Source organism: Eleginops maclovinus, chromosome 8 (assembly GCF_036324505.1).
Source record: "Eleginops maclovinus isolate JMC-PN-2008 ecotype Puerto Natales chromosome 8, JC_Emac_rtc_rv5, whole genome shotgun sequence".
Lineage (NCBI taxonomy): Eukaryota > Metazoa > Chordata > Actinopteri > Perciformes > Eleginopidae > Eleginops > Eleginops maclovinus.
In genome coordinates this window covers 9076652-9104431 of record NC_086356.1, presented here as the reverse complement: position 1 = coordinate 9104431, position 27780 = coordinate 9076652, and the positions used below count along the sequence as shown (strand labels likewise).

The 27780-nt window shown below is 41.5% G+C and overlaps 1 protein-coding gene across 3 annotated transcripts; it reads right to left on the bottom strand.

Annotated features, from left to right (window-relative positions):
* Nucleotides 1–1769: 1769 nt before the first annotated feature.
* Nucleotides 1770–24497, bottom strand: atp2a2b (ATPase sarcoplasmic/endoplasmic reticulum Ca2+ transporting 2b). Of its 3 annotated transcripts, none has more exons than XR_010166268.1 (24): nucleotides 23851–24496; nucleotides 23508–23525; nucleotides 23324–23406; nucleotides 20721–20825; nucleotides 18535–18673; nucleotides 13723–13803; nucleotides 12843–12928; nucleotides 12220–12375; nucleotides 11963–12104; nucleotides 11574–11740; nucleotides 8682–8770; nucleotides 8409–8511; nucleotides 8163–8294; nucleotides 7959–8078; nucleotides 7459–7677; nucleotides 7226–7349; nucleotides 6925–7136; nucleotides 6575–6795; nucleotides 6278–6480; nucleotides 5963–6048; nucleotides 5722–5855; nucleotides 5345–5462; nucleotides 3198–5237; nucleotides 1770–2791 (listed from the first exon to the last, which is right to left on the bottom strand). XR_010166268.1 is itself a non-coding variant. In XM_063889255.1 (24 exons), exons 1-24 carry the CDS (start codon nucleotides 23966–23968, stop codon nucleotides 2778–2780), a joined length of 2991 nt encoding a protein of 996 aa, XP_063745325.1. In that variant the 5' UTR covers nucleotides 23969–24497; the 3' UTR covers nucleotides 1770–2777. The 3 variants fall into 3 exon arrangements, 2 of the variants coding, with proteins under 2 accessions (XP_063745325.1, XP_063745324.1); XM_063889255.1 differs by having other exon boundaries at nucleotides 5117–5237; nucleotides 23851–24497; XM_063889254.1 differs by having other exon boundaries at nucleotides 1770–5237.
* Between the last annotated feature and the right edge of the window lie 3283 nt (nucleotides 24498–27780).

Below are 27780 nucleotides of genomic sequence, written 5' to 3'. Positions count from 1 at the left end.
GTGATGGTGCCCCTGTGTGTGCGCTCGCATCTCAGGCCAGCAGCACTGTGGGGCTGCAGGAATGGGAGGGACCAGAGAAAGAGCTGCTGGTTAAAGAGACAGAGCAGGGCCAGTCTAGCCTTCAGCTCATTATTAGTTTATTTTATGAATATTTTATTCAATATGTACAAAAAAGCAACCTACACCTTGAAAACAGTTTGCATTCTGTGTTAAAGGAAAAAAAGCTGGGATTATACAAAAGCGCAAGCAAACAAGGGATGGTCATCTCTGTAAAATAGACATTGCTATTGCTATACAGGCAGCTTTATAAAGTCATATTTAATCACATCTCCTTCCAACGTGTCACTAACCATTAAGCTTTACCTCTCCCAATATTTAAATCTCACAGGTTTTATTAGCAATTAATAATAAGAATAATTAGCAACATATGACTCCTTCTGGGCTCCTTTAAGATAGTGGCAGTAGCCTACCTGTAAAGCAGGCGTTACAGAGCACATATAGGAGGGCTGTTGTGTTATGTTTGACTTAACACTGCCACCTAGTGGAGATATATCAGACATGCAGGGTGAAGTCAGATCCAAGAAGTTAGAAACTAAAAAATAACATTGGATTTTTCTTTTTTTACGTAAATCAATCTATAAATAATAATGAGACATTGGATTAAATATGGACACTTTGGGGTTACTTTATCAGATATTGTAAACACTGATACTTTGAGTAAATACCACATAACATGTTAAATGCAAGTTGAAAGAGTTTTGCATATTCAGCATTCCCAGTTGGTAAATTCAAATTCCACTTACAAAACAGTTGTTGCACAAGCTAGAGGTGCACTGTGTGTTTTTAAATCAAAGGACTCAGGGGCAGAGGTGTAAAGTAACTAATGACATTTACTCAAGGACTGCAGTTAAGTACCATTTCACAGTATACAAAGTATTTGGAACTAGCTGCACCTTTACCAGCTTAGATAATACTTCAATGCAGGCGTGTCCAAACTTTTTTCACTGAGGGCCACATATAGAAAAACATACGAAGGGCTGAGCCCCTCACTAGAGGTGAGGTGTATTGCCTCATAAGTTAAGTTAGCAAAATCACTCAAATGTTGGTAAATGATACTTGATACTTGAATATGCTTTAAGACAGCCTACATCACAGCTCTCTAGACTTCTTATGCAAATAAGTCTTTTTTTTTTATCAACTTATATTTGTTAGCAAGTGCTTTCAACTTAAATTTACTGAATGTATTTGAAAAGTGGGCTTATTAACACATGAATACTGTGTAGTATATTTTTACATATTTAAGATATACAATATAAGACAAGTATAAGTTTCAGGTGTGGGCCATACTCCATTATACTTTTAGAATCTGCTGAGGGCCAATTAAAAATGGACCACGGGCCGCATTTGGCCCCTGGGCCGTAGTTTGGACACCCCTGCTTTAATGTATCAATAATTATAATCAAAACATATCATAAATATTATTCTGAAACAGACCAAGCTGCACAATGACTACTTTTACTTTTGGTACATTTGGATGCTTATACTTTAGTACTTTAAAAGTAAGAAAAGAGTCAAATAAAACATTGCAGGACTTTTACTTTTAACAGTATTCCTACACTCTGGTACTTCTAATTATACTCAAGTACAAGTTTCGAGTACTTCTTTTACCCCTGCTCATGGGTACATTTGCTCGTTAAACCCAGTCATTATTTTATTATATACAACTGTGGAAAAAACACATAGACCATGCAATAAATAAGAAATGACAATTCAAATACTATACTTTTATTTACCTGAAACCACAACCTCAGTAATGCATGTACAACCATTATTAGTCATCAATAACGATCGTCTTTTTACATATGGTTAATGTTGTTCGTTGACTAGGTGTCACTGAGGGGAAAGCCCCCTCGCAATAGATCACAGTTTTACAGCAGTTGATAAAGATACATGATAATAATAGTTCTAACGCAGAGGCATAAGAAAACAGGAGAACACTGTTGTATTGCAGGATTACCAATGAATCAAAGTGTTTAGTCTGTTCTCATGGCAAAGGATCACTTCATTACAAAATAAATGGGTCAGTAATTGGCCTTTAGTAGTTGTCAGAAGGGAAATTCAGCAAAAAAAAAAGAACTCAAGTAGAGCACAGTCAAGTTCATGAGTCATTTCTCCATTTCTAGTGTTGTGCAAATTAACCAAACCGTTACAATAAAAACAGTGATTTACATATCTAGGATATATCCATCTTAAAACCTTCTTAATGTCTTTATTTGTATATAATACATTAAATTCTATAAATACAAATTGCAAAGCCAACATACAGCTGAAACGCATGCATGGATGTTTTTTTACACTGATGTAAGACTGTTGAACCCAGTGTTTTAAAGATTCTCTACGTGACAAGCTACCATGGAGGTTGGAAATGAGTTTGTCATGCAAGAAGGAACGCTGAGAGTGTTGAAGACTTCCCTGGAAACAAATGGAATAGTGTCGTGTTTATATAGCGACTGCACACAGAGGTATACGAATGTTAGGAAGTGTGTGTGGTCATGTGTTGTGCTGCTTGCGGCAAAGGGAATTCTGTTTCCAACCACTTTTATGTTTACCTTTATGGATTTGGTCTTATTACTGTGGAAAACATGTCCTTTTTGTCAGTGCAAGGGTACACACACTGCTGGTCATCATGGGGTGTGTGAAGGTAAGAGTGAGCACACATGCTGGAAAGGAGGACGACTCCAGCCTCTGAGCCCACTCTTTAAAAATGATCCAAGATTTTATGAGAGCCAACCTAAAAAGGGAGAGAAAATTACATTAGTACAAAGCAATTCAAAATTCCATGACCCGTTTACAATCACACTATGAATAGTAGGTATTGGGTTTGTGAATATGGACAAGTGACAGAGCGGTGACAAGTACAGAACACAGCAACATTTCTTAAAGTGGCATGTGGTCAACGTCTGATCACTTTGTAATTGTTTCAATATGCCGTAATCGCTCTCTTGTGTACTTTTAATAACGGTAGAATCACTTTTTAAAACTCCTTTAAGAGAACTACAAAAAAAACATTTCCCAGGATTCTTCTTAATTCAATGGTGCTTTTACTCGGGGAAAAAGGTCTCTGTTGCCCTATTGTTTCATTAGATTGAAGTGAATGTGTATTTAGTAGAGTGTGAAGAAAGCAAATGGATACTCACTCTAGTGACAGGGGAGCCAATGGAAGGCATTGAGGAACAAAAGCACACAGTTGTTAAGTGGAACACAAACACACACACGGTGCGGACAAACCCAGGCTTCTACCTTGTAAAACATGCTTTAGATGAGGCAAAACAAAAAAGTGGTCTAAAGATTAGTGCAGTTGACTGAATAGGCTCTGACACACTACAACAGAGAGCGGCGAGCCAGCACAAACTAAAACCTCCAGATATTAAAGCCTTTAAGAGTCAAATATTAAAGATCTGCTTCTCCGCATTGTCTCCTGCTGGTCATGTTGTGCCAGGGACACTGAAGCCTTCTTAAGTCTGAAATGGTTTGTATTCAAGTATTAAATGCACATACACAAAAAAAGAAACACTGGATATGAAAACCATGAAGTCGATCGATTAAATAAAGACAGAGCACACTTTGATTCAAAGGGTTTATGAGTGTATTTTCCTCAAAGTAAAAAAACAACATTTTGGGTTCTTGCATTCCAAGTTCATTGGAGTACTTTCTGCATTAGTATTTTTTCATCTTAGGATTTGAACATTACTGTCCTTTGAATCAAACGCCATGGAGATGCTAAATAACATCATCCCCCTCAGTTCTGTCTCCGAAGCAAAACACAAATAAAGTTAATGAAAGTCAGAAATCAGTACAAACAAAAAATATCCTCAGGAATGTTAAAGGGGAAGGAAACGTTTTGTTCTTTGTTTTCTGCACAAGCAAATAGGGGCACACCTCAGATGTTACGCTTTAGCATGACCGTGTAGGGAAAAGCATCTAGAGATGAGCAAAAAAAAGAATCTTTTTATCACATTGAGGTAGCTGTGCTCTGCCCAGTGCAGAAAAACTGGCTTATCAAATCATTATCGTAAAAAAAAAGTACATCCATGAGGTTAATTTATACTCTAACATGGGGGGGGGGGGGGGGGGGGACATTCACAATTAAATTAGAAATGAGAAACCACATACAGTTCATGCTTGGTCACAAGACATGCAGCGTTTTTGTTTTCAAATGTGTTTTTTGTATTTTTTCTTTTCTTAAAGCAGAGCATTCGAACGTTTACTCCCAAACCTTTTCCCCGTCCTCGCCGGCCACACGGAGCTTGTCCTCTCTGAAAGAGTTCTGAGTTTATATACTGAAGACACAATGGTAAACGTGAAAGTAAATGAAGGCGGTAAGTCAAAGCCACAGTGGTCGATGAATTGACGAAGCCATAAAAAAAGTTGCATAAAATTCTATCTCTGTACAGATGATGGATTTCTTAACTTTTCTATTCAAGAAGAGGGAAGCTTAACACAACTGCTGTTCCTGTAGTGACATGAGACAACCGATTCTCCCAGAATAGTAAATATAAACCTTAAAGGCAATATTGAAAAATAATAATAATAAAATAACTGTCAACAGTATATTTTTCTTACAGACAAGCAACAAAGTCCACAGCTACGGGAGGGATGATTTTCTTACACTCGCATTTAAAGCCTCACTCGTTCAAAAATCCTATCCTAACGAACACCAGGTGTCTTCCGTGTTCACATCTTAAATTATCCCTTCGGTTTTATGTGTTAAAGTTGGTCCTTCTCGCACACACGTGGTAGGTAGGCACACACTAGTACACACGCTAACTCTACAAACACTCTCACACGCAAGCTATGCACACGTAGGAAGGCAGAGAGGGGAGAGGGAGAGGACAGAGGGGAGGTGATGGCGGTGAGGGGCGGGGGAGGAAAATGGGAAAAAGTCGAGATTGTGCTCAAGTCAGTCAGGACCAGAACATGTCGGCCATGTTAGTGTCGGTGCTGTAGATCCAGAGGACCAGGGGGAGGGCGAGGGCCACAAAGGGCCAGGAGATGCCCTCCATGCATGCGAACAGGCAGCAGCCTTTGGAGCCGGCCGGCTTCTCCAGCTCTTTACCGGGATCCAGGTAGTTCCTGGCAGCGAACTTGAGGAACTCGTCAAGTAGAATGACAGGCAGGGAGATCTTGAGCACCATCAGCCATTGGGTCAAATTCAGAGGGGTGATCTGGAAGATCATCTGAAAAGAAGAAGGGGACAAAGGTCAATGTGTGCTTCACTATTCTATAGAATTAGATCACGCAAGCGCTACTTCATCGGCAAGTGTTCAATGAAAAGATTTCTCACTGGAAGAGGCTCCACGTGGAGGATGAGGAAGTGAAGGGACATGGAGAGGCAGATGGCTCCCAGCAGCCACACATTCTCCCAAGGAGGCATCCTCACCAGGGACTGGTTCTCTGACACGCTGAGAACAAAAAAGTCAAGGGAGCATGTTGTTAGAACCCAATCTGACTTCAGAGCCAGTACATGTAGGATATTGTGCGTTTACACATAGCTGTGATAAAGGGGTGGACATTGAAAAATACTAGTAAAACAAATGGTCAGCACTTTATACAAATGGAACAATTATTATTTGGATTACTTCAAGAACAGTCATTCTGAACATGTATATCTTGCTTATTTGTCAGTAGTAAATGCTGGGAGGATGCCTTGCTCAAACTAACCTGTTCAGGGCATTGCACATCTCTATGGTGACCAGCACAGACAGGGCCATGGTCATGGGGTATGGGGACTCGAACACCTTACAGTCCAGATCAGTGAATTCTGGATTCTCCGGGCCACACTGCAGGAAGTGGCTCTATAGGAAGGCAAACATAGATTAAAGCTAGCAGCACATTACTGGAGGTCGGTGTGTGGAAGCGTGCGTTACTAGCGTGATCGTAGCAGTTTGGCTGTTATTCTTACCAGCTGGTAAAAGGTGATCCTCGGTCCGTCCTCAGCAGCAACAAACCACCAGGCGGCAGCACCCACAGTGCCAGCACCCACATAACCTGGAGATCAGAGAGAGGTCATTCACACACACAAGGACACAAATACTGGTGCCTTAAATACGAGAGGAAGGCGAACTGCGATTAGATGTGACCGATTCTGTGACTACCTGCATAAACTCTACTTTCACAGTGTGATGTAGCGGCAGATTTTCACCGAGTTAATAACCGGCTGTTCTGGTGTATCACTGGCTGGTGATGGTTAACCACTACAAATATGCCAAGCACTTACATCCGATGGCTAGGTATCTGAAGAAGAGCCATCCTGAGATGAGGGGCTCGCGGGCGTTGCGGGGGGGCTTGCTCATGATGTCCAGGTCCGGTGGGTTGAATCCTAGAGCGGTGGCGGGCAAACCGTCAGTCACCAGGTTGACCCAGAGCAGCTGCACCGGGATGAGGGCTTCAGGGAATCCCAGCGCCGCGGTCAGGAAGATGCTACACACAACAGAAGCAGGATTGAAGAAGATTAAACAGGTGTAAAGGTTGTGTGTAAAATATATAAAGTTACCGGTAAATGAGTTATCCTCACCAGACCACTTCGCCCACATTGGAAGAAATGAGGTATCTGATGAACTGCTTCATGTTGTTGTAAATGGCTCTGCCTTCCTCCACTGCGGCGACGATGGTGGAGAAGTTGTCGTCAGCCAGGACCATCTCAGAAGCGGACTTAGCCACAGCCGTGCCTGAACCCATGGCGATACCGATCTCAGCCTTTTTCAGAGCCGGGGCGTCGTTCACTCCGTCACCAGTCTGAAGGGAGAGTGAAACAAAGTGTGAAGGACTAGCTTACAGTGCATCATCATGGATTCCTCCTGGTTTTATTTGAAGATGTTTTAGAGGAACAGGGAGTAAACTAACATGTTAGATAAGAAGGCTTACCATAGCTGTAATCTCATCATACGACTGCAGGTACTCCACAATCTTGGATTTATGTGAAGGCTCCACACGGGCGTAGCAGCGCGCCTTCACCACAGCTTCCCTCTGTGCATCGGGCGACAGATCGTCAAACTCTCGGCCAGTGAACGCCATGCTGGAAACATCGTCGTCCTCTCCGAAAATACCAATACGTCTGCAGATCGCCACAGCCGTCCCTGAGGTACATGAGAGCACATTAACTCCTCAGGGATGCATGGACACAGGGAGTTTTCAGAACTAGATGTGACGATGTTTCTCTACGTACCCTTGTTGTCTCCAGTGATCATAATTACTCGGATGCCCGCGAGGCGACAGAGTCTGATGGAGGCTGCTACCTCCGCCCTGGGTGGATCCAGCATGCCCACACAGCCAACAAAGGTCAGGTCAGTCTGCATGATCAGAGAAAAAGAAAACAATGTCACTCCTGAAAAAGAACCCAGAAACCAAAAAGGACACAAAAGCTTTGGGAGAGTTCTATCCATCCGTCTTGGCTCTCACCTCATATTCAACAAAGCGGGTAGAGTCCTCCAACTTCAGCTCCTCTTTGACCATGCGGTGGTCTCGGGTGGCGAGAGCCAGACAGCGCAGAGTGTCTCTGCCGCTTCCGTACTCCCTGATCACTGACAGTACCTTCTCCTTGATGCCAGGGGTCAAGGGCACCTTGTTAATGCCCACACGGATGTGCGTGCACCTGTCAATCACTCCCTCAGGGGCACCCTATGAGCGGGGAAGGACAGGAGGAGTAACAAAGGAAATAAGTGTACAAGAGAAACACTTTCGCTAAAAGGTGAACAAATACTGTAAATGTTTTTATAGTCTTCTGAGAAAGATTCACTAACATCACCATCACTTTGCCATCAAGTTAACAAAAAGTATATAATTGCATAGCATTGATTATCGTATCAACGGTATCTAGGACAACAGTAATATAAGCCATGTGTTGCATACAATTTCAAATCCTAAAGTAGTAGTATAGTTCAAATGTTACTTTATCTTACCTTTACAAACATCTTGCCAACAGAGGACCGGACCTTATTTGCAGTGCAGTACACAGACATGGACTTCCTGTCTCTGGAGAATTCCAGTGTAAACTCTTTCTTCATCAGCTGCTTGATCACCTAAAGATTTGATAAAGCATTTAGTTTGTTACCATTTGAATAAAGTACAGTTACATCATGCGGTAAGAGCAGAGGGGAACGTACAGAGTTACAGGCGTTGGCTCTTTCGATCTTTGACAGGCCTTTGACATCCGTATCGAACACGTTCATCTTCTCCACCAGGCATGTGAGCGCCGTCTCTGTGGCCTCGCCCACCTTCTCAAACACTCCTTTGGTCTGAAAACGCAAAGAAAAGGAAATAAAATCATACGGTTGACCAGAGAAAGTCACAGAAAATATCTCAGGCACCAAAGTCACATTGGATCTGAAGAATAAAGTGCCAGAACCAACCTCATTATAGTCCAGTGAGGAATCGTTACAGAGAGCACAGATAGAGGCCAGCTCTACCAAGGCATCATACTGGGAGCACTTGACTGGTTTGCCATCGGTGAAACTAAACAGAACCCAATCAGAGACAACAAGTGAGACAACTGTGCAGATTTCATTCAAAACAAGCAGTTTGTAGTTTAAGTATGAAACAATACATAATGATGCCCTTAGCTTCTATGAATCCATTCCCAGTTGGATTTATTTTTGGGGATTTTCATGCATTACTATACTCACACTTCTCCCTCTGGGGCATATGTGGAGCCAGTGACAGTGAATTCCTTTAGCGAACAGTTATCTCCCGCTGCCTGATCGACGATGAACATCTACAAACACAAACGGGGTAGAGACATACAATTAGTACTTGGTATTCCCACAGTGTTCTTGTGGGTAAATGTCCATGTCAGGGTAGTAACGTATCTTTTTGCCACACTTTAGCTGCTGTATACACCATCTTGTAAATTATTTTTGTAGTTATATATACAGCTCCGGAATAAATTGAGAGAGCACAGCAGCATTATCAGTTTCTCCGGTTTCACTATTTATAGGTATGTCTTTGAGTTTTTTTGCATTGTATTCTATAAACTACTGACAACCTGTCTCTCTGCTGGAGTTCATCAGACACTGGAAGGGCTGCCATACATGTAGAGATAAAGATTAGAGAAAAATCTAGAGTGGTCTCTTAATTTATTCCGGGGTTGTATGTGACATGACAATAGACCTTTGAATCTTGATTCAGAAAAATAAGATCTGGGATTCTGACTCTGCATCCAGCAGGTGGCAGCGTACTACCATCCACAGGAAATAGGACTCATATCATGAGATGCTTGAACTAGAGCAGAGTAAAATAATAAAATGCTGAGCCAAAGCAGACACTGAGCTCCCTGGTGGGACGGCTCCATAAATGTCATCTTACAGCGAGACAGACACAGGATCCCTCTGTGCGCACACACACAACAGTAACAGTACGAAGGGAATCATCATTCCTGGGCGGAAATCATTTGACCTTGAGGATCCAATCCTGGGTAAGAAGACCGGCAATCGGTTGATTCAGGATCTTCCACTGATATCTTTAGTCTTTCTTTAAATTGAAATAGCATGTGAGAACAGCATCATCCACCAGGAAAAGAAAAAAGCCGCAGCACGTTAATATTGTGTTCCATATCCAAATCTAAGGTTGTTTTGATGCAACTGATGATGTAAACAAACACACAATAGAGGTTTGGAGTCAGACATCACTCCAGCTCTTAATATAGTTGCACACGGAGAGAAAACACATTCTTTCACTCAAAGCAGCCCAAAATTCAGAGGTGCAGGACAGAAACACATAATGAGGGATGGAAATAGAAATACGTGAATACAATTATGAGCTCACATGGTGTGTGCACTTAGGCACCGTCGATACAACAAAGCAGTGACGTCAATGGCGATCTGACGCTTAACAAAGAAAGGAATTGAACTTGAAGGAGGAACATTGAGTCACTGAGGGCACTACATTTTAGTTCAGCTCTATTAGGACAAGAGTGGTTTGCATGCGTCAAGCTTCTCGTTCAGCGACTATCAAATAGCCAAGAATAGCATCCTTTAGTTTCAAAATGAGGCCTCGCAGATTTGCTTAACATGATGTCGAATATGAGGAAAGTGTGCAGGATGAGCAAGGGAAGAGGAAATCTACCAACACAAGGTCACTTATGCAACTCTACTGCTGGTTCTGCTGCAAGTGACTAACTACTGCATACTGATCAGCATGCCGCCTGAAAGAGGAGGGTGGAGGGAAACAGAAGACCGGCGAGATAAAGGGCTGAGGGAAGAGCACTGAGGAAGATGGAGACGCAGGGCAGGAGGAAATACAAAGTCACACAGTGAGCTGGTGAAAGAACACTAAAGGGGGAGATGAACACACTTATTAATGTAAAACGCTGCCTGTGTGTAAAACCCTAACTAAATCATGTTTTCCCATTATTAGCCACTTATCATTAGCAATGCTTGGAGCTCAATAAATCCCTACAGTAGGCAAAAGGCCGTCAGGGTTGCTTTATTTCTCAGTAAAAGGTTTATAGCTTAACTAACCATTGTTCTGTCCATGTAAGGCAACTGTTTAAACAAAATCTACTTATCTTTGGCCTTTTTCCCCCCCATTTCCTATGAATGGCAGACGTTGTCCCCATACTGTTGCCGTGGTGAAGATGTACACAGACATCAGCAGCAGTGATCTATCTTTATGCCATACCAAGACGCGCTAAACATCTTGAATAATTATTGGTGTTTAAAGAGATTCTTGGTACATAAATCAGAAATCATTTAAAAATTGGTTCTTAAATTATAGAAGACAAAGCCTTTAGAGACAGATAACATTATTTAATCCCTGCCAGCTCCAACTCCAAAGGGTACACTGCGACTGCAGAGTCACTTAAATATTCTCCCTGATGCAATCTTTTTCTAATTTCACTTTCTCCAACCACAGGTAAATTCCAGTAAACCTATCCAGTGAGACATACTGAGCCTGTCCTGAGTGCTTATTAAACATCATTTACTGGCAGGGATTTTAGCCAGGAAGTTTCAGCATGGAGGGATTATATTGACACTGTACAATTATTGCCGTCTGATAATTGGTCTTTTTTTTTTTAAAGATATTTTTGGGGGGCTTTTTGCCTATAATCGGATAGGACAGTGGAGAGTGACAGGAAAGTGGGAGAGCGAGTCGGGGTGGGATCCGGAAAGGACCACGGGTCGGGAATCGAACCCAGGTCGCCGGCGTATGGTGCAGGTGCCCCAGCCAGTTGCGCCACGGCCGGGGCCGATAATTAGTCATTTAATGATAAAAGCCCATTGCTGTGCTTCTATCGTGTGAGCTAATTAGTATCCTAGTCGGCACTCTAACCTGTTGCAAGTGCATGGTTACACTGGTTACTATGAAACCAGTGCAAATGTTGAAAGATAAGCTAACAATGTCAACATTTCCAGTGAACTGAGCCGACAGTTGAAGGTTAATGAGCCGATTGACATGAGAGCTTTCATAGCAACAAACATCCTGTGAGGTGGAAATGGGAAATAATGGAGTAAATGTAAGACTTACAATTCAGAGTCAAACCAACCATTTCTCCTCTCTGGACCCATTCACTCTCTTACCCTGCACACGGACATCTGATTGGTGGTCAGCGTGCCGGTCTTGTCAGAGCAGATGACAGATGTACAGCCGAGGGTCTCCACAGACGGCAAGCTGCGGACAATGGCATTCTTCTTGGCCATGCGCCGGGTTCCCAAAGCCAGGCAAGTAGTGATGACAGCAGGCAGACCTGAAGAGGAACAGCAGCAGAACCACGGACAAAATGAGGATTAAGACACACACGAGAAGAGATATCTGTTAGAGAAATACATCCTGTATCAAATAGAAGCATTTAAAGTAGGATTTTTGAACAAAAGGTTCCTGAAGTCTGAATAATGGCACATCATTGGAGGCTCTCAAAGCAACAAGCATGTCAAGGGCAAGGCTGCGTGCGTGCGTGCGTCCAGCTTACCCTCTGGGATTGCAGCAACTGCCAGAGCAACAGCGATCTTGAAGTAGTAGACAGCACCTCGGATCCACGAGCCCCCATGGACCGGGTCATTGAAGTGGCCAATATTAATCATCCACACAGCGATGCAGATCAGCGTAATGACCTGGGAAGACACGTCATTAGTTCACATTAATAGCGAACAATTAGCCATAACTGAAATGAACATTGTACAGGAATAGCAGAGGGTTGCTTGAGAGGCCATAAAGTAACTTAATTACCTTGGATAGCTGCTGTCCGAACTCGTCCAGTTTCTGCTGCAGCGGTGTGCGCTCCTGCTCCGTCGCCGCCATCTCATCTCGGATTTTGCCGATCTCAGTGCTGCCCCCGGTGGCCACCACCACACCCACAGCCTTACCAGCTGCGATGTTGGTGCCCTGTGGAGGAAGCGGCAGATAAACAAAACATATTATTACATGGAAAAGCGTTTGGGTGCAGGGGGGGTTAAACTGGTCAGACGGGTGCTCAGAGCCATGTGTCACAAAGAGACAGAAAGGAGGTTCAGGCAGCAGCAAGCATCAACATGTCCATACATTTCACTCGGAAACAAATGTGGGAGCTGCCATGGAAGTAAATTTGTTTATTTTGTAGATGAATGGAAACTTTAGCTGTTTGGACTGGCACGTTTGTTATGTTCTCACATGTAAGAGACAGAAAAAGCTACAATATTAAGGGTTAATTCAATATGTTCCCAAAAAGAACACTCTAGAATAGATAAATGGATGTGAAGAGGCATAAAAAACTTTAAAGAGGATGAGTAGGAGGATGACAGCAGGACAATGTTCCATTTTATAGGTGTAGTAACAATACTCGGCAGACTGAAATGGTCTTGTGAGTCACTCACAGAGAAGAGCATGTTCTTCTTGTCCTGGTTGACGGCACGCGGGTCTGGCACAGGGTCGGTGTGTTTGATCACAGACACAGACTCTCCTGCAGGAAGTGGAAACAAAGCGTGTGAGTGAGGAGAGCGGGTGAGGAAGTTTCTACACGGGAGGGAAAAGTGATGCTTGGTCAACACATTGGGCAGATATGTGTGGAAAAGGCTCTGCAGCAGACTGAGCGCGGCTGACAATTATCAAACGCTGCGACGCCACTGCCCCTCCCAGTGTGTGTGTGTGTGTGTGTGTGTGTGTGTGTGTGTGTGTGTGTGTGTGTGTGTGTGTGTGTGTGTGTGTGTGTGTGTGTGTGTGTGTGTGTGTGTGTGTGTGTGTGTGTGTGTGTGTGTGTGTGCGTGTGTGTAAATAACCGTGCTGCACTTTTTCTGATGCCGTAAGTAAGGGAGCATTTGACAAGCTGTAAAGCCATGAATGGGGAAGGAAGGAGGGGGGAAAAATAGCTGAAACACTAAAATATCCAGTGGAATTTGCTACCAATTAAGGCAGCATAGGAGGACGAGCCACTTACGGACTTCTAATCCTTCATTTATTTCATTTTCCTCTCATCCATGTAACACTCCCTTCCTCTTAGTTGTGTCATTGCCTGAGCAGCCATGACAACAGGGGGTAATGAGGCCATGCGCATCAAAAGGCGGAGGAAATTGCTTATTCTTGTTTGGTGTCTGGGTTGATCAGAAGAGGCGAGGCGGTGGCAGAGGAGAAATGACGGGGAGGGAATGCATGTTTTTATATTTTCAAGCTAGATGGGTCACATGTGAGATGTTTCAATATGTGTAATCCTGTGAGAGTCACAGGAAGAACATATGAACACAAAGGAAATGGCCTTACCTGTGAGAATTGATTGGTCCACCCTGAGTGTTGTAGACTTGATGGAGCAGAGCCTGATGTCTGCAGGCACTTTATCCCCGACTGTGGACAGAAACAACAAAGCAAAGGAGACACTTAAGGACCTCTTTACAGGTTAAAGGGATCTGTAAATGGTAAGACGACAGGTGGACGAGTACTTTGTAAAATACAAGCCATAAAAGCAGATGTGTTGTTGAGATTTGATCAAATACTGTATCCAAACAGAGTAAATGTTCTACATGTAAAAAGACACCCTCTAAATCAGAGCATGTTCTCATGAGAGAGAAAACACTTTGAAATAAACAAACAAACGTCGCCACACACAGACACTAAAGACACTAAAGACACTGCTGTGTTGTTCGAACTTATCCTTCTTGCGAGAGAAAAGTAATCAAACTCAAAGTTATGTGTGTAACAGAATGAGGGAAAGTCATGCGTTATTAATGTTCCACTCGTCTCATGAACAGGACGCAAATAGATCGCTGCTCCTTCTTTCCTCTTACACATCGCTTTTCAATCTCTAGTTAAACCAATGTCAAATGTAAATATACACCCGAGTCCAAACAAGTGTTTCCTCTCTAGAGGGCAGATAAGTGCTTTAAAGCCACTGACCAGTATTTGCTTTGCTTGAAAGCAGTACCAAACAGCTTTAATTCCTCTTTAATTCGTTTGGGTCTGATCCGGCAGAAGTGTGTTGAGAAGTGTTGATAATTAACTTTTAGGCTTTGATTGTAGAAAAAAAGTATTTAAATGTTAGCCATTTGGATGCCCATGTGCTTCCAAGGGAGAGTTTAAGATTCAAAGCCTTCTATGGGATGGGGATGGAAATATTAACACGCAATTCATTATCTCTTAAGAGGTCAGGTCTTTGATGAAGAAGCAAACAATACAAGCAGAGAAGATGTTCTTAGAAGTACATTAAAGTCCCAGATGAATATGTTCCGGTATACAACTGTTCTGTTACACTAAACTATGGGCCAATTAAGGTGGCAGTACCAAATCAAGCCGTTCGTAGAATTCCCGCAGTTTTGGGGGCGGTAATTAGCCAAAATGTCAGGTGTCACGCTGTGAACTTGTGTTTTTATGATCTCATTGAATGCAACTACATCTATTTCACAGCAGCTAGACAAGAATATATGTTGGGACTGTGCCTTTAGCTGGAGCTTGTTGCAGAAAAACGCCATCAATTCCCCAATAATTGGTTTAATGAGCATCAGTGTAGCCAGCTACTACACACAGCGGGAGGTAGGTGCCTGCGTTTTGTTTGTACACTTACTTTTGTGAAACAAAAGGAAAGTTTCAAAGTCTTTTTTTCCCTATTCAGGAGCCCGCTGCGGCATATTCGCCACTGCCTGATTTGGCTTGCATAATGCAGCTGGAGGGTTCCCATAGCACCCAATAAGAAATGTAAAAAATCATCGCTGACGTTTTATAAAAAATCCAAAGGCACATTGAAGTACGCCGCTGCTGCCCCAAGGGGAAATACTATTTTGAGATTACAGCGTGACAACACAGCGTGAAAGGGTGGAAAAGTAAGAGCCATATAAAAACAAATAACCCAGAGGCTCTTGAGGGACCGCTGTGTGGACAGCAGAGAGCGGTGACAGACATGTAAAGCAACCCTCGGGCCTCTGCAGTGCCCTTCTGAGTGGAGAGGAAAAGAGGGGGGGGAGGAGAGAATGGGAAGGGGGATTAGATGAGTCCTGCAAAACACACGTCCAAAAATGGGAAAACTATTTTGATCAGTTTGCGAACATGTGCTGCTGGATTTGGGGGGGAGGGGAAATGATAAGAACGTCTGCTTTCAGCGAGGAAAACCCGCTCCCCGTCATACATCTTTAAAAAGAAACCGTGTTTGTGTTTGCTTCCTAACAAACAGTTTGTTCATTCACAACACACATCAGTTCAAGGCAGATTAAAGCAACTAAGCATAATTCAGAGATATCCAAGTAACCAACGGGACAAACATCTCTGTTTGTTTTCTCATGTTTACTCTATACCATGGTGTTGCTGTAGATGCAGCGGAACCTGTGGGAATACAGAGGTTTAATGCTCCTGTACTGAACCAGCTGCACTACCAAATTTGGTCCTTCACTTGACTAGAGGCCTGAAGATTTCACCTACTCTTCTTCAAACTAGACCACCCCCCCATACAGGAGATAGTAAAAGCATAAGGAAGGACAGAAAGGAGACGAGGACCTGTAGTCACTGGAAATATTTCAGACTCAAAGTCCTGTGGGAAGATTTCTACAAAAAAGTCACTAATTAGAAACACCTCCTACATCAAAGTACAGTTGTGACCCTATTTACCACTCACAGCGCTGGGGATATGGTCACAGCTAGAAAAACAATCCACCTTCAAACAGGAAGCGAGAAGACACAAGACCTAGTTATGTTTTCACTTAAAACCTTATCATCAACCATATGATATTTTTCACATGATTATGCCCTCTGACTTCATTGTCATTCAGAAATGTGCCGTTTTTTCCCCAAAATGTGCAGCTGTCTCAAACTGAGTGATCTTTCCCTGCATCTTACATCCCATGCTCTCTTTTGCTCTGTGAAAAGCCTCTGGGAAAGAGAGACCTTTTTCCCCCTTGTGAACCAAAGATTTGATCATGTTGTCCCTAGAGTGAGGGACAAATGTCAGTCTGCATACACAAACACAGAAGCTTGTCTTTGTCCCCACCTTTCCTCCCTTGAACCAACAGTGGCCCTACTTCAATCAAACGAATAGAACATAGAAGTGTGGGTTTGAGTTGTAGTGCAGAGTACATCATGTGGGGTCCAGTGAAACTTTATTGGCCTTAAGGGGGTTGTATATTTTAGTTTCTCACTGTGATTGGGTTCCCTGATGAGCTAGCACGTATTCTGCAGCCTTTTTAGACCTTTCATGAGTTCATCCAGCCCTCAGGGGACTCAACGTCTCTTATGAATGGAAACATTGAGATCAAACCTTCAAAATACATGACACTGTGTGTTCCATACCATTGCTTTGTGGAATAATGGAGCAATAACATCTGCAGGGATAGAGCACCGAGCGTGGACATGTGGAAGTGACAACGGAGGACGGGCTGAGACAAATAGCGTTGGTGAGGAAGATTTACAAGACTATCCTACAATCGTAAACACAGGAGAGGTAATCTGGCCATGCGGCCATCTGGAGCACAAATTATTTATCGAAACTGAGTCTGTACCCTTTCTAAATGTTACATCCTGTCGTGTTGTCTTCTCCCCCCTCATGGCATACAAACATTAATGCTGAGCACTGCCCACAGCCTGTGGTTTGGAAGGAGGACAGGGGTGACAAGTCCCACATAATACACATTCAAGTTACATACAGCCAGAAAGAGTGAATCAGGGAAGAGAAGTAAAGTGCGAGGGAAAGGGCACTCTTATTTCCTCTGCACAGGATGTTGTAGCTACAAGGGTCAAGGCCATCACTTTGGCAACACATTAAGAAACTCTCGTCCAGTGAGGAATTGCACAGTGAAAGAAAAGCAAACAAAAAGAAGCAAAGAAAGCTAAAGCGCTGCTAGTAATAAAACCAGAAGGCTCACTTGTGATTTTTAATGAAGCCTTGCCATGCTCTGGAGACCAAACAATGTGTGGATGGCTCAAACTCAGAACAAAAAAACTGTGTCCTACATGTCCAGTTACGTAAAGCAACCCTTTGTGACATTCAGTGCTCAGAAACGTTTGAATCTAAATTAGTGCTGCTGCCCAATGCTACTGGTGCCAATAAAAGTGTATTTGTGTTAACAAAGCAACCTCTAATTCAGCAGCGGCCAACATCCACTATAAGAACCTAAAGGAAACAACGCTGGCAGTCCGTGCTCTCAAGACAACACTTTTATCAGCAGGATCTCAGCTATTGCTGTAACAGACAGCGGATTTGATAATAGAGCTGCAGTTAAAGCAACATGACATTTTAATAGAAAATACTATTTGAATGCACCAAAACCCACCTTATATCAATTGGCCAATGAAACAGCTTGTTTAAAAGTGCCAATCAGACTGCTTTTTTAATTGCCCAATAGGATGGTTCATTTCAAACACCGGATCTGATTGCTTGTTAAAGTCGACCAATCAGAGTGCTCTCAAATCGGCCGATGAAATGGCTCGTCTTAAATGGCCAATCAAAAAGCCCAAAACTGTTAACTTCAATTCTGGCCTCTAACTTAAAATGTAGGTAAAACAAAAGAAAATTAAACACAAAAACGCATGAAAGATGACTCGTGCAGCAGCTGCCGTTAAAAGCCAGCAACTAGAAGCCATGTCAGGTACTTATTAAGATGCAGTATATGGATACAAAACACAGTGATGTTAAATGTGGCCCTATTCAAGTTAAGGTTAGCCAGGAGAAGACATATTGTGGAACAGTGTGGGCCCCTGCCCTGTGTTGCATAACTGCTTTACTACCTCAGCACTACCATTACTTCAGAGTCTGTCAGGATCAGGGATCAGCTGTGTGTGTATTTAAAACTGTGCAAAGTGTACGTCATAACACTGGAGATAATGTTTAGAGAACTGATGAGCAATGTTCTCCTTACATATCCTGCAGTCACTAAAAGCATCCGAGTGTGGAGACAGACATTTATTCATCCTTCTTTATAGTTTACATTAAAAGCATGTCAGCGACTCATCAGATGAAATAAATGGAACAAATGTAAATAATAAAAATGAAGGTGCAAGAGCTTGCACGCTCGGAGCGAGAGGCGTAATGAAGTTACTGCCGCCACATGCACACTCAAAGTCTTATGAATAAACAAAGCGTAATGCTTTCAACCTTACCTGCCACCTCCACGATGTCCCCAGGCATAATGTCCCTGGCTTTGATTCTCTGGACACTCTTTCTGTCCTGCCGGTACACCTTCCCCATCTCCGGCTCATACTCCTTAAGGGCTTCAATGGCATTTTCTGCATTTCGCTCCTGAAGAGAGGAAATAGGAGGGGACAAAAGTTAACAAGTTCAATTTCACACAAACACCAAGCATCTTCCGGGATCTGGAATAGAAACGACGTGACGTCTCAGACATGCCGTTTCAGTCAGAGCAGCATTATTCAAATGGACTGCCAAATATCTAATCTTTACAAAAGCAAAGTCACACAAAAAAACTAACTAACAGCACATGACGTGTTGTCTAGGATGGATGGCGGGGAGAATAATGAAGACACTGGGACATGTTGTAAGCGTTTGTCTTCACATGGTTATCTTTTCAACTGTGACACAATACATCCCAGAGTAACCCTATCAATGGAATGGTTTAAACATAAAATACACATTATATACAGGTGCCCCGAATACCACAGTGACATCTTGCCTCTGTTTTGTCGTAATGCTCCCTTATTGCTTATTCAGTTCATTCTCGATCATTCTTCACTTGCACTTTTCTGTGAGTGCTGACTTCACCGTGTCTGACAGATAACTCTCAGAGTGGACAGTTTTAGTGGCAGCCCCCAGCCACGCTGGCAGGAAGGCAGGCAGCACTCAACGAGACACGGCAAGACAAGCACACAACGTCGGGACATGACGTTTTTTTTATTGAATAGCAACAGGGACACGCAGTCAATAAAATGGCTGCTGGTAAAGGTTAGGGGTCTACAAAGTAAAAAGAAAAGAAGGGGAATCACAAGACACCCACTGCTTTGAATAGGTAGAGCCATAATAATAGCAGCAGATGACGCCTCGTCCACTTCTACATCATTTACAAAGGCTTTGCTTTACAATAACAAAGTCAAATAACCAGCCACTTACTGCAACAGCTCACCATTTACTAAAGCCTCAGGAGGACCTTCGACGAGCCATTCATTTACAAGACAATCCAGCAGAAACCCACCCAACCTGCCAGCTATCTGCTTTTATCTGGTGTGCTGGAATTAGCACACAGGGTGATTGATCTTGGTACATTTTTTAATCAAAAAAATATTTATATGGGAGAAAAAAGCTCTTTATTAACTGTATTACACTAATATTTATACGTAACAAGCAAGAATCTAGAGAATAATAGGACGTATTTTGAATTATACGTGTTCATTTAAGGATGTAGGATACATCCATCACCTGATATTGTGATTAATAAATGGCTACTAAAGAGATATCATTTAATAATTGTAATAGTTAGCTTGACAAACATGTTCATGAATGCCTGATTAAAACGCATGCCATTAAATATTTCCTGAACTGTTTTTGGGCTGCATCCACAGGCAGGTGGAAGGTGTTTGTTTACATTGTAACTGACTTGGGGGAAATAAGACATATTCTGAGCAATTCTGACTTTGATTGTAAAGGCGTCATGAAAAAGAAAGGACAAATGATTTGCTTCTCTGTGTGTTGTGATGAATGCCTCCCTACAATTTGTTGCTGGGTTTGCTTCCTGCCTATAATTAAGGTGTATTTTGAAAAATCAATACTGCTTCTCATAGAAACCGACACCGTAAATCCTGGGGGAAAGCTAAGACTGCCCAGAGACGGAATAAACAGAGGCATTAAAATAACCACTTACAAGCACAAATGAAAAACAATCACTTTGGTTGTCTTGCTTCAACCTAAACTAAATGTGACCCTGCTTATTCAAAGGGCATGAGCTCCTGTTTCCCTAAAAGGATAGGTTAATGAACCTGGACGAGAATATACCAAGTGAGGAGGAAGTGGAGCAGGCCAGGTTTTCAGTGAGACAAGAGGAAGTGTTTCGGATTAGAGTGTTCTTACACTGAGGGATGTGTGCTGTATCCTTGGCCTGATGTCTTTATTAAAGCCGTATGATATCCTTTTCTATTCCATGTCTCTCTCTATGACATGGGTTTCATCTCAAGATGATGATTTAGGGAATTATTTCAACATTTTAAAAAATATAGTTTTTGTCAGATTTTTTGAGGCATATATTTCTGAGTATTCATCAAAATACATAAACATTTGGCTCTAGAAAGAGACGGTTTGAAAGAACCCAAATGAGGATTTGTAATGGTAACATGTTTACCTGCCAGACTCCTACGATGGCATTTGCTATTAGAATAAGCAGGATAACAAAAGGCTCCACGAAGGCTGTAATGGTTTCTTCTCCCTCTTCGAACCAGGCCAGCACCTACACACAGAAGAGAGAAAATATAATGAACATTGTTGGCATACATTCAATAACAAATAAAACTCAAGTGTGAGTTACTGAGCCCATCGAAATCATGACGGGACACGATCAGCTGCACCCCCAAAGAACACAACTGAATAAATACTCATTCTGGAACTTCTTCCTTCTAATGTCTTATTCACGCACCTTCCTAGTAGTCAAAGGTGCGCCAAGATAAAAACGTTGACATTTAGGGTCATTGTTTTTTAATTATCCAACAATCATTTATTAATTCATAATAAATACAGAGCCAGTTTCTGCCAGTATTGTAGGAACTGGGCCAAGTGTGTTAGAAAGTCGTGGGAGAGAAAGAGAGAGTGTAGTAACCACTTTGTCCTCTTTTAGAATCTGTGCCAGGAAGTGAAGTGTGTCAAACCAAATGCCAATGCCCCCCCCCCCCCCCCTTTCCTACTCCAAGGTATTTAAGCATGGCCAATCAAATGTCAAATTCAATTCAATAAAATTAAATTACAAAGGTGCACATATGTGCTTCGTATACGTCTTGGTAGTCTACACTCTGTCATGCTGATAGAAATGTTCATGTGTCTGCAGGCTGCGTGCTGCTGTGATTGAGAGCTACTACAACCGCTGGTGATTTATGAGCTCTGAAACCGTTGCTGGCTGTCACCGCCATGCCTTTGTGAGTGATGTTCTTAGCCAATACGCAAGTAGCAAATGCTAATAGAAACAGCACCACGGGATACTGAACTGTGTCACACATAAACAACATTAGGGATTGCAAATCACAAGTTAGGTAGTATTTAAGAAAATTATTCATTTAAAAATCCATTTTAAAAATGGACATCAAAGTGTCCGGTTTTAATATCAGGGGCATTAAAGGTGCCATAGAATTTATCTATCTGGTATTTTAAATTGTTCTCTGATGTCTACAAAGAAGGTATATACCTTTGGTTGACCCAAAAAATGTCCAGATGTTTTTTTACAGACCCATTTATAACTCCTAGGTCCTAGAATGAAACAAGCTGAATTGCCTTATTTGGGGGCTCATTTAAATAATTATGACGAGCTCTGCTCTGATTGGCTGGTTTACAAGGAGCAATCCATGGCTGCCTCAGAGCCCACAGAAGTAAGTGAAGCTCGCGAAGCTGTGAGAGATGAACCATGGAGGCTATTGGCATCCAACCTTACCTTTTGGAGCCTTTATCGGAGGAGGAAACCAATGAATTGAAGAACAGCCAGTTGGTCGGAGATTGGAGAGCAACGTTACAGAGTGTTGAGTGTCAGTGTTAGTGTTTCCAGCAGCTGGTGTATGCAAATGTTGGGGCTGGACTACCGTGTGTGACGTCACACACAGGGATTGTTGTAATTCACCCGTTTTACCGCTGTGACATAGTTATTCATGATTTGCACGTGAAGGTGGAAACAATGGTGTTTAACGTTCACGGTATGTCAGTTCAATGTACCGAACTCTCCTTATTCACCTATGCCAAGGTAAATACAATGTTCCATTCTATGGCACCTTTAAGAGTCTGCCACGTTTGCTATTTAACAGCCCAACAATGGGACACATAATAAAGTGAAAATAGCCATCATTGCTATACTTTTATTTTGGTGTATTTTGCTATTGAGTGATTCTTGTATATATTTTTTTAGTATCTTGGGTGCAACATTAAGCTGTCTTTGGCTCTTTCTACTGTAACGATGTACATTTCCCCTCTGTGGGGCGATTAAAGGTATTCTGATTCTGACCTGATTTGCCAGACTAACATGTCAGCATTTCTTTTTAACTATTAACCATGTGGCTATTGACGTTTTAACCGAATCTGTTTGAAACGAAGACTCAAAGAGAATCTAATGAATCATGATTTACTTTGAGACCAAAAGCAGAGCTAACAAACTGTATCATTGTAGAAGACAGAATCATCATGAAAAGAAATGGTCATCTGGGTAGTGTCCCTAGACAGATTCTGGGCACCTTGCCTCTCCACTTTGAACAGCATTCTGGCTTTACTGAGACCTGCACTGAATCAGAAAAGGTCTATGTGCACACTTTGTAGGATGATAGAGCTGTGCTAAGAAAAAAAATCCCACTGACCTCATCACTAAAAGGGTAAAGAGAAGGATGGTGGTGGAGATGAACACAGACTATGTTCTACCAATTCATTTTCTCTCCTAAACATAAAATGTTCTGTTTTTTGCAGGAAAAGGAGGATGCTCTTGTTTATATAGGGATATCTGAACGTGCATTATCTAGTGACTACTCTAGTACATCTTTATCTCAAGTTGAGAGTGGATGAACGCACCTCTTTACAACGCATTACACAATCTGATCACAGACCTTTATTACTGCTTATCTTGATACTGAATAAGGCAGAGCACCTGGCTATGCAAAAGTGAAATGGGAGTTTTACAAAGTCAGATCCACCTGGTCCATACTGGTTTAATAAGCTCTCCACAAACCACCTCTACAACGAACAAAACATGCGTGTTGTACTTACAAATGATATGCAGGCAGCGAGTAAAAGGATCCTCACAAGCAAATCTTCAAACTGTTCAACCACTAGTTCCCAAAGGGATTTACCTAGAAGACAAAAATTTCATTGGAAAATAAATTAACCTTTCCATTTAATTGAACAATTAGGAATGATGGGCTGTGAACATAAACAGGCGACTTCCACTTACCCTCCTCCGCTGGTAATTCTGCAGATCATCCCATTCAGACCGCAGGCAAAAAAGATGGACAAAGAGTTATTTAAATATCAGATATTAATCCAAAACGATATACATTACCGTAGCAGTAGTACACAGATAGCTAGTATACGGAAGGACGATGAGTTGTTTATTAAGTGAGCCACATAATTGATGCTTGCCGGTATTACAACATACAGTGTGTGACGTCAACAACCTTCCGTTTCGTTCAACCGTTACACACAGAGAGAATACGGGCCATCATGACACCGGGATAAAAAAAAAAACCTAACGTTACTTGTTTTTTGAAAAAAACTGGTGTTTACAAGCTCCTTACCGTTTGGTCCATATCGTTCTCGTTGTTTCTTCACTTGCTCTGAACTCAGACCTGTGCTTTCATTCACGTTAAAAAAGCTGTAAACTTCTTCAACCGTCTTTGTGTGTGCGTTGTCCATGATGAACGGCCACTTGAGGACACGGCTTGTATTGCCCTTCTGGTCCCAGCCTCAACCTGTCACGGTTCTCTCCTACTTTAGTGTCAAATCGGGACTTAAAACAAAAAAATACTTGAGGAAAAAAGAACGAGGACCCCACGACGTGGACTGTAACGGACTATTTAGCTTCAACGAGGGACAGCTTGGCGTGCAGGTGTCAGGCGAGTGGACGAGATAGCGGCTCCTGAGCTAACGGATAGCTAACAGGCTAAAGCTAGCTAATGTTAACTGTTGGGCTCCGCTTGAATTCGCCGGCTTCAGTCCGCTATGTTTCCTGCAAATCCTTAAATGAACAATTCATATTAAACGTTGCCGCCTCAGTTGGATATTTAAATATATTCCTCTTCTTCTAAAACAGCGAATACCGGTATTATTCGGTCCAAATAGATGGCTTAAACATGTGGCTATGTTGCAGCTCGCTTTGCCTGTGTTGCGGAATCACCGACGTCGCTCTCGGCACCAATCGGGTTTGTCCGCTGCAGCTCTCGCGTTTGTCGAATGCGGTGTTCAGTGTCCGCATGTGGAATCAGCTGATTGGTTGGACACACCGGAAGTCCTACTCTCTCTCTTTCACTTTCAACGACGGCTGTGCTTTTTTATTAAAGGGCCCTTTCCCCAGAGCACACTAAAACTCATTCCAGCATATTTCATTAGATTTATCCAGTTGCAGAATACCTTGAACATTCCTTTAACAGACCCTGATTATTATATATATTTAAATGTTGCAAATAGTTGTGAAAAATGTACTGTAGTTAAATAGAAAGAACGGTTTTCAGGAAAATATCTGGTTTTATTGTTTTGATTAATAGGCTACCCCTTTCTTTGTTTTTCTTCATATTACACCCCTCGCCATGTAAATAGCTTTACTGCTTTGAATTACAGCTTCTTCTATACTCAATGTGCTGTTTAAGAGTAAAGATTATACTGTAATCAAATAGGGGATTTGTCTCACACGTGTACAATATCTCATGTGCTGTGTAAGAAATTAATACCCACTTTTCTATGCTAAAATGTTCTGTGTATCTAAGTGAGCTATTTCAAAATAAGATGCATGTCCCTACTGTGAAACACTCATCGATCTCATGTTCTGTTTTGAGTGTCAGTAGCGGGTAAATAAGGAAAAGGTTGGTTTAAGTGATACGTATGATTTCCCCTTGGAGAGGCTTCCAGCACCAACACAGTTAATACTGTAGACATTAGTTTTGCTATCTCATATTTGTCAGAGTTGACTGAGAAGAATCCCATTCTTTGTCAGACTGACAGAGCAGCAGTGTCAGTGATATAAACCAGTTGACGTTATCAATTCCTCTGTTGAATTTTATCATGTCAGAAAGAATGTATCTTTCAAAGTAACACATTTAACCATTTTGCATGGGACATGTCTATGTTTAAAAAAAATAGACAACCTATACATTGAAATCCATTATAGCCATTAGTTGGCTATCCTCACAAAAAAGGAAGAATCCTTTGACAGTTGAAATAAAAAATCCCTTAAGAAAAGGAGATAACTAAGATTGTGTCTTTCTTTTGCAGCCTATCTGCTTTTTCAGGAAGACAAGTTATTTTAAGACACTGGGATGAATGTGTGATGCCACAATCTGACTCCTGCTCAATGACAAGGAAAGAGTGAAACTGTGCAGCTATTGTGACAGTTGGGCTAGCCTGATAAAAACAAAACGTCTTCTGCAACTATTCAGACACATAGAGCCTGTGAATATAAAAAAGGAATCAATCAGATTCAGACTGTCAGAGATTGTTCAGCTAACATTACCTAAATACAGTTTATCTGTCTTTATATTCCATTGTTTTTTTCCAATAAATAATTACTTCCTCAAAAACAAATGCTGTCTTAAAAGACAATTTCCAGATATTTGTTTTTTGTGACTACCGTAATCAGTTATACTTTGATAACAAGAAACGTGTTCAATGTGAAAATTAAATATGACGAAACATAAGAATTTAGAACAATATATGACTTTCTTTCCAAACCTGAAATGTTGAAATACAGGTTGGTCATATTTCATATCTCAAATCGCATATTTCATATCTCAAAGCCTTGATATATTTTTGGAAGCACACAATGAAAATGTATAAATCTAATATTTTATAGATTAAATATTATAGGTTTATAGAATATTTTCTAAGAACGAATTGCTACATTCTGAAAAAATATTAAACAGGACAGTTATTACAAGGAATCTGATATCTCATTTCTAGTTTGTTGCATTATTACAATTAAAAAACAACATACACACATGCTGGAATAAGTTATTATTCTGCAGAGATGTAGATTTTGTGCTTGAGTCAAAATTAATCAGGATGTTTAACACCTTTAATTTAATTCAAAAAGAAATGTCAAAAGGGATTTTTTTTCTCCATACGACTTGATATGTAGCATATTCTATTATTTGCTAATCTGCAAATAAAGTCACACCGTTCCTTCTCAACATTTGGCAGATACATATTGAGTTGTTTTGTTGCACAGCTTATATACGTAACTCAGCCAACAGGGCAACAGCTTCTGCAGCTGTGGATTTCTTAGCTGACAGTGAGGATGGTTTTTAATTAATTATTTTTGTTATATGTGTGGGCAGTGCAGAGACAGTGAGTTACAGTCCAATCTGATAAAGGTTCTGCTGTGGCTGTTTACGTGATAGCAAAGTCTGTGGCCAAAAGGTTGTGCGGGAAGGTTCAGGTTTGTTTGGGCAGCTTGTTTAGTTGCTTACTGTGAAGCCAGTTCACTCTCTTTGGAGATCGGATGATCTTTCTTTGCATGTCAGGTTTCTTACTTTAGACGTCAGAGGAGAAACCTCAGGACAGAGAGGTTAAAAACAATGCAGGCTTTGTTTATGACTAGCTCTAGGCGGTAGATGCAAATTTCCACTATTTTGCTAAAGACACCACTGATCTTTTACCTAAGGTTTTCTAGGTCATCAACAAAATAGATATACTCTTTTAATTTGAACTTTACAAATCTGGGTTATTTTGGGACATTTGAGTGAAATAACATACATATACAATTTCCATTAGCCAACTGAAGAGATTCTTGCTTCGCTCAGTGGTTTCATGGCTTCTAAATTGGGCACTTATCATCCATACCACTGTTTGCTACTGTCATGGAAAGCTATTTAAAGCAATGCTAATTTCACTTAAATATCCTGAGCTCTTTTAATCCTGGAAAACTGTATCTTCTGAATTACTAGTCTTGATTAATAACTGTTTCATATTTGGGCAAATGTTGTGTCCCGTGTTTGGAAAATGGGGCACTTTTCAATCTCATGCCTATGTTTGGCTTTGGCTTTTCAGCACAAAATTACTTGATCACCTTATAAGGTGCCCTAAACTGTGCATGACATCCCAGAAATAAATTGTTAAAGGTTTAGTCTCTAGGTACCCTGCATCCCTTGTTGTTGTGGTGTCCTTGAGAAAAATATATAAACGCCTCTTTGCTCTGGAAGTGCGGTACCTCTAACTGCCACTGTAGACTTTGACTTTGGTGTTTGCTCACATGCATTAAGGTTACATGAGTCACAGCACACCATGATGAGCGGCTACTATAAATTAGCGAAGTATCGCTTTTCTTGGACTAAATTCGATGAAGATAGGCTTATGTTGTGTATCTTATAATATTCATATAATATTCATCATGACATATTCTTGTTTGAACTGCATGAAGATCTACTGTAGGTGAAGTCTTGTATAAGGTCATTGAGCAAAGTCAGGGAGAAGTCTCTGTAAACCAACATAAACAGGCAGTAAGCTTATTCAACATT